Raw genomic sequence first — 12,560 nt, forward strand, 5'->3', positions numbered from 1 at the left:
AAAAGACTCTGATGCTGGGAGGGATTGGGGGCAGGAGGGGAAGGGGACGACAGAGGATGAGATGGCTGGATGGCATCACCAACTCGATGGACGTGAGTTTGAGTGAACTCCGGGAGATGGTGATGGACGGGGAGGCCTGGCGTCTTTTTAAATTTACTTATTTTTTATTGAAGGGTAATTGCTTTATAGAATTTTGCTGTTTTCTGTCAAACCTCAACATGAATCAGCCATAGGTATACATATAACCCCTCCCTTTTGATTGTCTTCTTTAGATATCATAGTTTTTAATATAGGACCTACTTTTTAATAATAGAACCTTTTAGTTTTTCCCTTCATGTTTCCTGTTAACTTTTATTTACAGTCTTCTGTAAGCCCTGTAAATAATTTTCTGTAGCTAGGAAAGGTTAAGTTTCAGAACCTTAAGTATAAGATTATGTATGAGTTACACAAATATTGCCTAAATCAAATGGCTCTTTCAAAATATTTGATTTTAAAGTAATTACTTTCACATTGCTTTTAGAAGAAAACAACTGACAACTGAAAAAAAGAAGTGGTCTTTGATCATTCTGTCTCATTTTACTGCCTTCTATTTTCAGAGTGGCAGGCAACACACTACCTTTTCAGCAGAATCAAGTCGGAGTCTTTTGATCTGTCTGCTTTGGGTTCTCAAGAATGCAGATGAGACAGTTCTACAAAAGTGGTTTACAGATCTCTCAGTCCTGCAGCTAAACCGGCTATTAGATCTGCTTTATCTTTGTGTATCTTGCTTTGAGTACAAAGTAAGTGATCATTGTGCCATTGCAAAGAAGAGCAAGAGGGAACATAATGTGGAAAAGAAGAAAATTTCCTTACTGTGTCTTCTTTTTTAATGTTTAAATTTTAGGGAAAGAAAGTATTTGAAAGAATGAATAGTTTGACCTTTAAGAAATCAAAAGACATGAGAGCAAAGCTTGAGGAAGCTATTCTTGGAAGCATAGGTGCTAGGCAAGAAATGGTGCGCCGAAGCCGAGGACAGCTTGGTACGTACACAATGTCTTCTCCTTCTGGTGAGAATGTTTTCAGTTTCCTTGAACACTATTACAGTGATCATTTTTGCAAGTCTTCAGTGACAATTCTGCACTTTTAAAACAGTGTTTTAATGTAGCTGTGAATTAACTTGAATAGCCATGTCTTTGCAAGTTAGAATTCCTATTTAGAGTGAACATATTTCCAGTTTGCTCTGGATAATCTCAGTTTGTTCTTCTAACCTTTGTGTGATTATTAATAGTTTCCCTTATTTTAAAAAATAAGTGTTTTTAAGAGCAGTTTTAGCTTCATAGAAAAATTGAGCTGAAAATACAGATATTTCATATTTATCCTCTGTCTTCACACATGCATGACACCCCTCATTATTAGGTTTTCATATAGGAGTTGCCATTGCTTATCACAATTGATCAACCTACATGGATGCCTTATTATCATACAGAATCTATAGCTTACATTGTGGTTCTCTCTTGGCTGTACATCCTTTGTAACACGACTTTGTACTCTTAAAAGTTTCCTACTTTTGCAGTGAATTAATATATCCCATAGATAAGGCAAAGATATTGCCTATCTCAAGTGTCAGGAAGAGAAAATAATTTAGTTGCATATGAAGTCTGTTTCTAATCCCTGGTCTGCTACCCATTAGCCATATAATCTTGGCCAACCACTTAATCTTCCCACTTTCCCTTTCCTCATCCACTTGTGGTGGTTTGAGATTTTAAAAAGTAGTGTAACTAATTGATCTTATCATCTTTGTGGTGACTGTGTGTGTGTGTGTGTGTGTGTAAACATTTCGTAAATTGTGAAGTAGTATTATTGCTGAAAACACCTTAAGGTCAAGGACATGGCTTAGTCATCTGTGTACATAACATATGCTAACAGCTCAATATATGTTGTTGACTTAAAATGTGATTGTATGTTTACATGAATATTTTATATGTGTTGTTTTTTGATTGGCCATTTAACTTAATGATCTTTTATTTAGGTAAACTTAAGTATATGCTATGTGTGTATGGAATTTAATAATGAATAAGACAATTTTTGCCTTTGAAATTAATAGTGTTGTTTTTTCACTTTAGTTGTATAGAGTTTCAGTTCAGTTCAGTTGCTCAGTTGTGTCTGACTCTTTGCAACCCCATGGACTGCAGCACGCCTGGCTTATATCGTGTACCTATTGATTTTCTTTTAACTCATTTAATATGGACAACAACTCTATAAAGTATGAAAATTAACTTTCTAGGTCATTTAATTATATCAAACCTAACAAACAATTATCCTCATCTTTAAAATAAAACTCTCAGAGGTAAATAACTTGCCTAAGGTCATAAACTAAGTGACAGAACCAGGATCTTTTGACTTCTAATTTAGTGTTCTTTATATTATACCATAGCTCTTTCTAGGACTTACTGTTGAAAGGAATGGAGCTTTTAACAATATGTTTGTTACATTTTTAAACGTGTAGTCTTTGGACAGCTACCACTGTTTAAATGTAAGAAATGAAGTTCTGTATGTGGAAGCTAAAAAAAGTAAAACCACAAGTAAACCCCACTTTCCCCAAACTCATAGGTACAGGGAAGAGTTAGGTGCAGGGTATGGGTGGACAAAATGAGTGAAGGGAGTCAAAAGGTACAAACTCACAGTTTTCAAATTCTTTAAGTACTAGAGATGTAGCTTATAGCATGTTAACAAATGTATACTTGAAAGTTGCAAAGCGAGTACATCATAAGAGTTCTTTTCATAAGAGAAAAACATTTGAAGCTACTCATGGTCATGGATGTTAACCAGACTTGTTGTGATGATCATTTTGTAATATATGCATGTATTGCATCATTATTTTATACACTGGAAACCAATATAATATTGTATGTCAATTGTGTCTCACTTTAAAAAAATAATTGAAGTTCTCATCTTCTTAAAATAATTCTGTTTGCAATTCTTATTTATATTTGGACACTTAATAAGCTAGATCACCTAATGATAGATGTTCTTAACTAAGGAGATGAGAGAAAGTTTCCTGAAAAAAAAAATAAAGTTAATGGTAATAATGAAGATAGATCACAGATACTTATTTTGTTAACTGTCTTAAGATAGACAAATCTTTTTGCTTTCTTTCACAAAATTCCTTAAAGACAGAGGTTTCAAAATTGAAGAAGTAAAGAGGGACAGAAAGAAGGAAAAGGAGGGAAAGCAGAAGGAATATCCGGACTAATCCTTTATTGTGTGTCAAATTATATTTGTTTTTCAGTATTTTTAGAATTTCTGTTTGAACTCTGCATTTTTACTTTCATTTTACTTTCCATCCTCCCAGCCAAAGTCTCTTGTTTTTCAAAGAGGAGGAGTAGTCTTCTAGTTGAAAGCTTGAAGTCATGACTTGATTCCGTTGTTTAAATATATGTATTTCTCCACAATTCTTAATGACTTCTCCGCTGCTGCCCCTTAAAGGAGCCCATACCATTCACTCTGCCTTCTGTTTCTCTTGGGGGAGAGCCCCTCTGTTCTCCTCTCCTGCCTTCTGTGGACCAAAAGAAGTAATTACTTTCAGAACCTTCCTTAATTTGTAGCTTTTATTCTTGTGGTCATAAGTGCTGTGGAGAGAAATAAAGTAAATTAAGAGGAAAGGAAGTGGTGGAAAGTTGAGGAAGGCCTTTCAGCAGAGGTGATGAATAACTGGCCAGTGAAAATTTATGTGAAAAACAATCAGGTAAAAGGAGCAATCACTGTTGTGTACATCCTAAATCAAGAGCATATGTATTGAAACTACACACACATGCACACACACACACACACACCCTAATGGTAGTATAAACAAAGGTGGAGAAAATAAAATCATATCATGCATAGTCTTATAAACCATGGTTAAGATTTTCAGAAAGTCAGAATTTAAAAGTTTGCTTATTTAAAAAAGTGTTTGGGTTTTTTATATTACATTTAGCAAATATATCCTGTAATTGTTGTGAAAATTTTTAATAAAAAGCACCATTGTCAGATTTTTCCACTTGTACGGAGGATAAAATGGCTGTGTTAATAAAATTATTAACATTATGTAGTATTTGTTTTTAAAAATGTTATTTATTTATTTATGGCTGTTCTGGGCACTTTGATGCTGCATGGGCTTTTGTCTAGTTGTGGTGAGCAGGGGATACTCTCCAGTTGCGGTCTGTGAGCGTCTCATTTCACTGGCTTTTCTTGCGTGGAGTGTGGGCTCTGGGGCGAGTAGCCCTCAGTAGTGCAGCACATGGGCTCAGTAGCTGCGGCTCCTGGGCTCTAGGGCGCAGGCTCAGTAGTTGTGGCGGGCTTAGTTGCTCTGCAGCATGTGGGATCTTCCTTGATCAGGAACCAAACCCATGTCTCCTGCACTGATAAGTGGATTCTTTACCACTGAGCCACCAGGGAAGCCCTGTAGTGTTTCTTATATGGTTGCAAATATACATGAATGCGGTCTAACTGAAATAACATTTTTAAAGAAAGTTTTGAAATTTGTTTGACAGAGAGAAGCCCATCTGGAAGTGCCTTTGGAAGTCAAGAAAATCTGAGGTGGAGAAAGGATATGACTCACTGGCGTCAAAACACCGAGAAGCTTGACAAGTAATAAACCTATTTTATCTTTTTGATGGGCTTGTTGAATTTCAAGTGCAAGAGGAAAACGATTACTTTCAGTGTTATTTTATATAATTAGGCATTCAAATTTTAGAAGTCAGAACAGTTATATTTAATTTTTCCATTTTGGATTAAAAACAATTTTGGGGAAGAATTTTTCATATGGTATAGTAAAGCTAAAGGTTACGTATTTCAATGCCACCTTATTTTCCCTAACAATCCCCCCTGGAAAATGGGTTGAGCAACTGTTTTTGAAATGTCACTATTTTAGGTGTCACACTGAAACTAAATATTTCAAGGATTATAAAAAATTAGAAAATCTTTGCTCTCTTAGAGCTTAAAATATAGTTAAAGACAAAACACTACAAGTCTTCTGTTTCCAGTATAGAGACAAACTAGGTACACTAACTGGCCACTCTATTGCCAAAAACAACCTAAAATGCACTTTCGTGAGTCCAGGATTCTAAAGGACTGCATCTTCATAAGGGGAACTGGAAATAAACCCTTCTCACTGCTCAGGTAACCACAGGTAAAATTGCTTGGCTTGAAAATTGCTTGGCATTGTGTCAGGGGGCTGCAATCTTTTCCTGATAATTTCTAATTTCAAATTGGCCCTCAGGTAACTTGATAGGCCCCTAAAACTTTGAGAATATAGTGACCAACTCATTTGGGTTTGCCTAGTACTCTTAATTTTAGCAGTGAATGTCCCAGGGACCCCCACCCCAGTCCTGTCCTAAATTGGTCACCCTGAGAACCATCTTCCGTCCAAACTTTAGAGGATTCTCACAGAGAAGCTTTCAGAAATATTAGCTCTCCTACATGCTCAGTAGCTCAGTCATGTCTGACTCTTTACAACCCTGTAGACTGCATCCTGTGAGGCTCCTCTGTCCATGGGATTTCCTAGGCAAGTAGGAATTCCCTAGGCAAAAAAAAAACAGCAAGGTTGCTGTTTCCTTCTCCAGGGGATCTTCCTGACCCAGGGATTGAACTCACATCTCCTGCTTGGCAGGCAGATTCTTTACCAGGGAAATCAGCTGTCCCACAGTAAAATCATAAAACACAGGAAGCAAGGCCCTATGGGAGCCAGCAGAGACAGAAGCAGCAGGATCAGTACCACATAGATAAGTTGAGGATTGTCAGAAACTGTCTTAGTCTCTTTAGGCTGCTATGACAAAATAACACGCACTGGGTCACTTTTAAATAACAGAAATTTATTTCTTACAGTTCTGAAGGCTGGGGAGTTCAAGATCATTACACCAACAGATTCAGTATCTGGTGAAGGCCCTTTTCTGGGTTTATAGGCTTCTTGCTGTTTTCCCTTATGGTTTAAGGACAAGGAAATTCCTAGGGGCTTCTTTTATAGAGCCATTAATCTCATTCATGAGGGCTCTGCCTTGATTTTCCAATCACCTTCCAAAAGCTGCACCTCCTAACACCATTACCTTAGGCATTAGATTTTCATTGTATGAATTTGGCAGGAAAGACACATACTTGGACCAGAGCAGATGCTGTATATAACTGTGTTAAAAATTTTTAAAGTTTGAATGTCTGCTTTTCTGTCTTTTTGTCCAAGTCCATTTCTTTAATTATTTTTCCATATGTATTGTGTTTTTTAAAAATCACAAAGCACTGAAATACTATGTTGTTAGTATATTGCTTTACTTCTGCACTTGTGTTATGTGTTCTCTCTGCTTATCTTACTTTGTTTTAAGGAAGCCATTTCCTTTTTCTTGTTGGTATTTTCCTGATTCTTTTGGTTTAAACATCTTGTTTTTCATGTGTCTTCACAAAATCTCACTGGAATTTTAAGTTTGAACATTATATTTCTTTTCCAATTTAATTCTAATGTTGTATTTTCTCCTTAAATTTATAAAATGTAAATTCATAAACTGTTCTCTTTAGTGGTAGTAATAAAGATTCAGACTTTAATTAATAGCTAACTTTGAAAAGTTAGTATTTAATGTGTCCTTGTATTTTTGCTTTGATTTATATATATATTTTTTGGTCTATTTGGATGTAGTTTCCATATATGCATTGTGATTGAAATGTCAGCTTTACTCATAAATCGTATATAGTCATTAAATTTTAATTAAATAATACTTTTGTAAATATTAGTATTCAAGTAAACCAGTTTATTACATCAAGTTTTATTTCTAATGAGTAATTCCATCCAGAATCTCACTGAAGAGTTACTCATTTTCCGTATTAAAACTTTTGTATCAGAAATTTGGGAAAATTAGACAAAACTTTATTTTTAAGAAAGTTCTGTTATCCTAAATAAATATGTTGAAAATCCTTGCAATGGTAACATGAGTACTAAACATTTCGGGTACTGCCTTACATGGAAGCAGCCCTAAATACAAGCCTATATAGCACCACCTAGTGTCTGTGCCATGTAGAACACAACAATGTTTTCCTGTGTTTGCTGTAACTCGCTCTGAAAGCTAAGTGTTTATGCCTTTAGTGGCACTGTAGTACTGTAACGGGGTGAGAAAGTCTGTATTGGCATGTTTGACAAATGTAGATTAAAACAAAACATTTTTAAACATGCAGAATATTTTTCCTTAGTCACTTAATAACTTTGCACTCGGGCAACTATTGGAAAAACTCTCCCCCTGAAAAAGAAAAATGATTCCAAGGTTTTTTAAAATTTCTGTGCATCTTTAAGTATTTTGTGAATTTCAGATCTATTGGATTTTCTAAAAGATAAAATATAATTTTTTCTAATCTTTTGTTTTAGGTCAAGAGCAGAGATTGAACACGAAGCACTGATTGATGGCAATCTGGCTACTGAAGCAAATCTAATCATTTTGGATACATTAGAGATTGTTGTTCAGGTAAAAACACTAATTAGAGGAATTTAAACTAGTATAGATTTGGTAAGTTAGGGTTGGGGAAAAGTATTTATTGAACCATATAATTATATTTGCATATCAGTAGATCCTAAAAGTTATGTTCTTGCTCTTCTTTTTTTCTCATTTAAATTCTAGATTCCCCTTTTCTTATCAAAATCCCTTGCAGCTTCTTTTCCTTAAGGAGCTTGTAGATCTTACATTATCTTTTTCCTATTAAAATTTTTATGTGTTAATTTTTACATGTTCTATCTCTAACCAGATCACAGTTAACATCTCTGCTTTACAATTGCAGACAGTCTCTGTAACAGAATCCAAAGAGAGCATCCTTGGTGGGGTGCTAAAAGTGCTTCTGCACAGCATGGCCTGTAACCAAAGTGCAGTGTATCTGCAGCACTGTTTTGCCACCCAGAGAGCCCTGGTTTCCAAGGTGGGTTATTTTTGTGCCTGCTGTCTTGTCAGACCTTTCTTTACTAACATTGTCTACGATCACTTGATGCATTCATTGATTCTATCTTAAATATATTTATAGATAAAATTTTAGTAATAACCTAAGACTTGATTCTTCTTCGCCTTTCCTCTACTGTTTCTTTCTTTCTTATTTGGACTACCTTTAACCTGTTTTCTGGATTGAAAAAAAAACAAAGAGTGGTTCTGATGTGGAGAAGGGCCTGAAATTAATAGCCTGTTTTAAATATTGGGCTTTTTGTGTGTTCATCTTATCTATTTCTTATTGATGTGAATTATCAAGAATTAGTGTGTCAGTTGTTCAGTCCATTGAAATTAGCTTATCCTAGGTAAATGGAAAGAAAAGTACTTGTTTTGTTTGTTTAACTACTTCAAATATTTATTTCCTATGTTTGTATTCCTCTGAAAATCTACATTCTTAATCTTGAAGGTATCTATTTCATCTTAGTCATCTTATAAGATGAAACTTAGCCAGTGAAGATAACATATACCATTTTGTAATAGTAGGAACATTTCACGCTGTGCAGCAAAAAACTAACAATATTGTAAAGCAACTATATTTCAATAAAAATTAATAAAAAATTTTATCATTGACTTATTGTGTGTTACTATAGTACGTGTTTTATTCACATTATCTAATCTAAGGTAGTCTTACAGTCCCACATAGGTAGTATTATTAGGCCCATTTTATGGAAGAGAAAACCTGTCCAAGGTCACAGTACTAACATAGTCCATATTCGAACCCAGTCTGTCTAGTTCTCTGGTGCATTTTATTAACCAGCAGCAAATATTCTCTCTTAAACATGCTTTCAGTTCCTGGGCTAAACTAACAAATCTCTTCATCAGGTTATATTAACATATATGTGAAGCTCCTGCTACATAAATTCAGTGGTGGTATTGTTTCTTTACAGTTCCCTGAGCTCTTGTTTGAAGAAGAAACAGAGCAGTGTGCTGACCTCTGCCTCCGGCTTCTACGGCACTGTAGCAGCAGCATCAGTACCATACGGTCACATGCTAGTGCCTCCCTTTACCTGCTTATGAGACAGAACTTTGAGATTGGGAATGTAAGTGTTTCATTGTAGGATTGTATCTTTGGATTCATAATGAACTATAACTTCTGTAGGTATCTATTAAGTGGGTTTAGGGAGATGATAGCATTTTGAGTCTAATCTTAAGACTATTTCTTTTTCTCATTCTGGGGATAACATAAAAATCCAAATCTCCAGTTTTATTTTGTATACTAAGAATAACATATAATAGTACAGATTTAAACTACAAGTGTATGTTGAGCGACTATAAATTGTAATTATTATCATTAAGTGAAGTGAAAGTAATAAGAAAAATTAAGTTTAAACATCTTTGCTCAGTATTTCATGATTATATGCCAGTCTTAGAAGAATTCCATGTCTTCATTTATGGTTTTTTATTTGATTATAGATTTATGTGTTGTATTTTTCCTAGCTTTCTGAGTCTAATGTTTAGTTCCTTTATTCTTACACATGTAATTATTTAAGGTCTAGAATATTGCATTGTGCTCTTTTGATGTCTCATTGGTTCTAATACCTAGTATTTTTAGTATTCTTGGTTTCTATTCAATACATATTTTGTAATTTCAGTTTGTATTTTCATTTTAACCTGAAGTTTTAAAGTTTTGATGATGATGATGTTTAGTTGCTCAGTAATGTCCTACTCTTTGCGACCCCATGGACCAGGCTTCCCTGTCCTTCACCACCTCCCGGAGCTTGCTCAAACTGATGTTCATTGAGTCGATGATGCCATCAAACCACCTCTTCCTCTGTCATCCCGTTCTCCTCCTGCCTTCAATTTCTCCCACCATCAGGGTCTTCTCTAATGAGTCAGCTCTTCGCATCAGGTGGCCAGAGTATTGGAGCTTCAGCTTCAGCATCAGTCCTTCCAATGAATATTCAGGATTGATTTCCTTTGAGATTTACTGGTTTGATTTCCTTACAGAGTTTAAAAGTTTTGATGATAATTTTTGGTTTTTGTTTGTTTTCTGGCTATCCTGTGGCTTGCAGGATCTTAGTTCCCAACCAAGCTTGAACCCAGGCCCTCAGTAGTGAAAGCGTGGAGTCCTAACCATTGGACTGCCAGGGAATTCCCAGTAATTTTTAGTTTTACTGCAGAGTGATCATAGTACAATTAATATGTCTCCATTTTGGTACTGTGGATGTGTGTGTTTGTGTATTCAAACATAAAATGTTTTTATAAATGTGTTACACAAGCATTTAAAAAGAAGGGGTACTTTATTTTCGTCTCTTTGGTTGACTAAAGGAGATGATTTAAAGCCTACATATTGTCTATTTCTCCTTTTGTCTTATTTGGTAAAGTGATATTTGTAACTGTTTGGTATATTGATAACTACTATTCGTAACAATTGTATCTTACTATGAATTATTCCCTTTAGAATTGAAAAAGACTCTGAGATGGCTTAATTTAAAATTTTTATATTTTTGACCTGACTTCTGCCTTGTGTAGTATTGACCTCTACTTTCCTTCTAATTTGAATGTGGCTCAGGTTATCTTTGCCTGTCCTTTCTTTTTCACTTTTTTGAATCACTTTATTTTAAATGTGTGTCTCATCTACAACATAGAGTTGGGTTTTGCTTTGTAATTCAGTTTCTAAGTTGAATTAAACCTTTCATACTTGTTATTATATCAGCTATATCCTGCATTTGTGTTGTATTATTCTGTTATGCTTCCCCACTCCTCTCCTTAAAAAATTTGTTGGTTATTTTCATCTTGTACATAGTAAGTTCGCCTTAAAGTTTATACTGCTTTAGTGGTTACCTTTATAATTATGTAGTACCTTCAGTCCTCTATTTCTTTAACCATACATTCTTAGTGGAGGCAGTATTGTCACCAGCCTAGTGGGTACTGGTTCTTATCTACCACAGTGGCTTCCCTTGAGTCCTTATATTTCTGTTTTTTTTTCCTTCCTAAAGTTAATGGCTTCATAAATTTTTTATAATTCAAAGTAAAATATTTTAATTAGAATTTTAATCTGTTTCATGACCACATTTTCCTATTAAGTATTCTTTATCTGGTATTTCACTGATCTTCTTTACCTTTTTGTTACTCAGCATAGAATGAAGCAGTTTATATTGGCCTAGGTATTTGTAGGACAGTCTATTTCTGTCCAGCCCTATGAGATTTTTTGGTTGTTTTTTCCTCAAGACAGATAGTTTTATCACTTCAAAGTGAGTTTCTTATTTAAATTTAAAAGAAGTGTTTTTCCCATTATTTCTTATATCTGCACCCTAGGATTCCTCACTATTTGCTATCCCCTCCTTACCTTCCATTGAAGCTGCTTCCTATTTAGCTTGTCTTGGCAGCCATTATGCATTTTTATACTGTGTAGATTATATCAGTCTCCTCATTTTGCTGAAATAGAGTTTATGAACTTTTTTTCTATTCGTCTTTTATTTTTATATGAAATGCAGAAGAATAGGAACTTGCTATCTCACACTGTCCTATTTTTACTGGAAGCCAAGTCTTCTCTCCTAATTCAGAACAAAGAATCTAGTTACTTTATAGATCTTATTTAGTTTTGGAAATGAGTCCCTAAAATTTGACTACACTTGGAGTTTTCCTCCGTTATTTTAGGAAAGCTTTATATTAATACAGGAGGATTAAAAATGGATAATTTATCATGTTAATGTCATGTGCTGCTGCTGCTAAGTCACTTCAGTCGTGTCCGATTCTGTGTGACCCCGTAGACGGCAGCCCACCAGGCTCCCCCATCCCTGGGATTCTCCAGGCAAGAACACTGGAGTGGGTTGCCATTTCCTTCTCCAATGCATGAAAGTGAAAAGTGAAAGTGAAAGTTGCTCAGTCGTATCCATTCCTAGCGACCCCATGGACTGTAGTCCACCAGGCTCCTCCATCCATGGGATTTTCCAGGCAAGAGTACTGGAGTGGGGTGCCATTGCCTTCTCCGGTCAATGTCATGTAGTACCTCTAAAAAGGAATAGGTGATTTATACCTGACACGATTTTATACAGATTGTATATTCAAGAGATGTATTGAATTGTGTTCTAGGTACTGTGGTAGGCATCAGGCAAACATAGATAAAAGGAAACTTATTTTAAAATAGCTTGGCATCTACTAGGGTAGGAGATGAACAGGTAATGTTCAGCTAGTAATAGTAAGAACCTACTTTAGATGGTTTTGTGAGGATTATATAACTTAATATTAGGTAACACACTTATTATATCAGTAACTGGCTCTGAGCAAATGTTCAGTATGTATTTGCTGTTCATACACTGAGAGGTAAGCACAGGGGACTATATAAGCACAGAGAAAAAGAGCTCTCAAGGAGGGTTTCAGAAAGAGGAGATGCTTGAACTAGGATGAAGAATTGCCCATGCAGATAGAGAAGTAGTGGGTAGACTTTTTAGGTAACAAAAACGGCACGTATGTAATTTGAAAGGCATTGAGACGAGAGAAGGAAACAGGCAAACAGAGAAGGAAACTTTTTTAGCGCTTCTTAATTATTATGGCTCAAAGAGAGAGTAATAAAAGATAAAATTGTAATTGAAATGTTTAGACTAAGCTGTCATAGGACAGATACTTGTTTATCACTGTACTCAGTTCCAACCA

The 12,560-nt window shown here is 35.2% G+C and overlaps 1 protein-coding gene across 1 annotated transcript in view; it reads left to right on the forward strand.

The window, feature by feature from the left end:
* The window catches only part of DOCK7 (dedicator of cytokinesis 7), a 166,018-nt gene that overhangs the window by 116,590 nt on the left and 36,868 nt on the right, over positions 1 to 12,560 (forward strand). The window contains exons 32-37 of the mRNA XM_010833923.1: positions 597 to 779; positions 884 to 1,019; positions 4,512 to 4,608; positions 7,361 to 7,457; positions 7,768 to 7,902; positions 8,852 to 9,004. Coding sequence (XP_010832225.1) covers positions 597 to 779; positions 884 to 1,019; positions 4,512 to 4,608; positions 7,361 to 7,457; positions 7,768 to 7,902; positions 8,852 to 9,004 — 801 coding nt within the window. The remainder of the gene's footprint in view (positions 1 to 596; positions 780 to 883; positions 1,020 to 4,511; positions 4,609 to 7,360; positions 7,458 to 7,767; positions 7,903 to 8,851; positions 9,005 to 12,560) is intronic.

This window comes from Bison bison, unplaced genomic scaffold (assembly GCF_000754665.1).
Source record: "Bison bison bison isolate TAMUID 2011002044 unplaced genomic scaffold, Bison_UMD1.0 scf7180017863957, whole genome shotgun sequence".
In the NCBI taxonomy this organism is placed as follows: domain Eukaryota; kingdom Metazoa; phylum Chordata; class Mammalia; order Artiodactyla; family Bovidae; genus Bison; species Bison bison.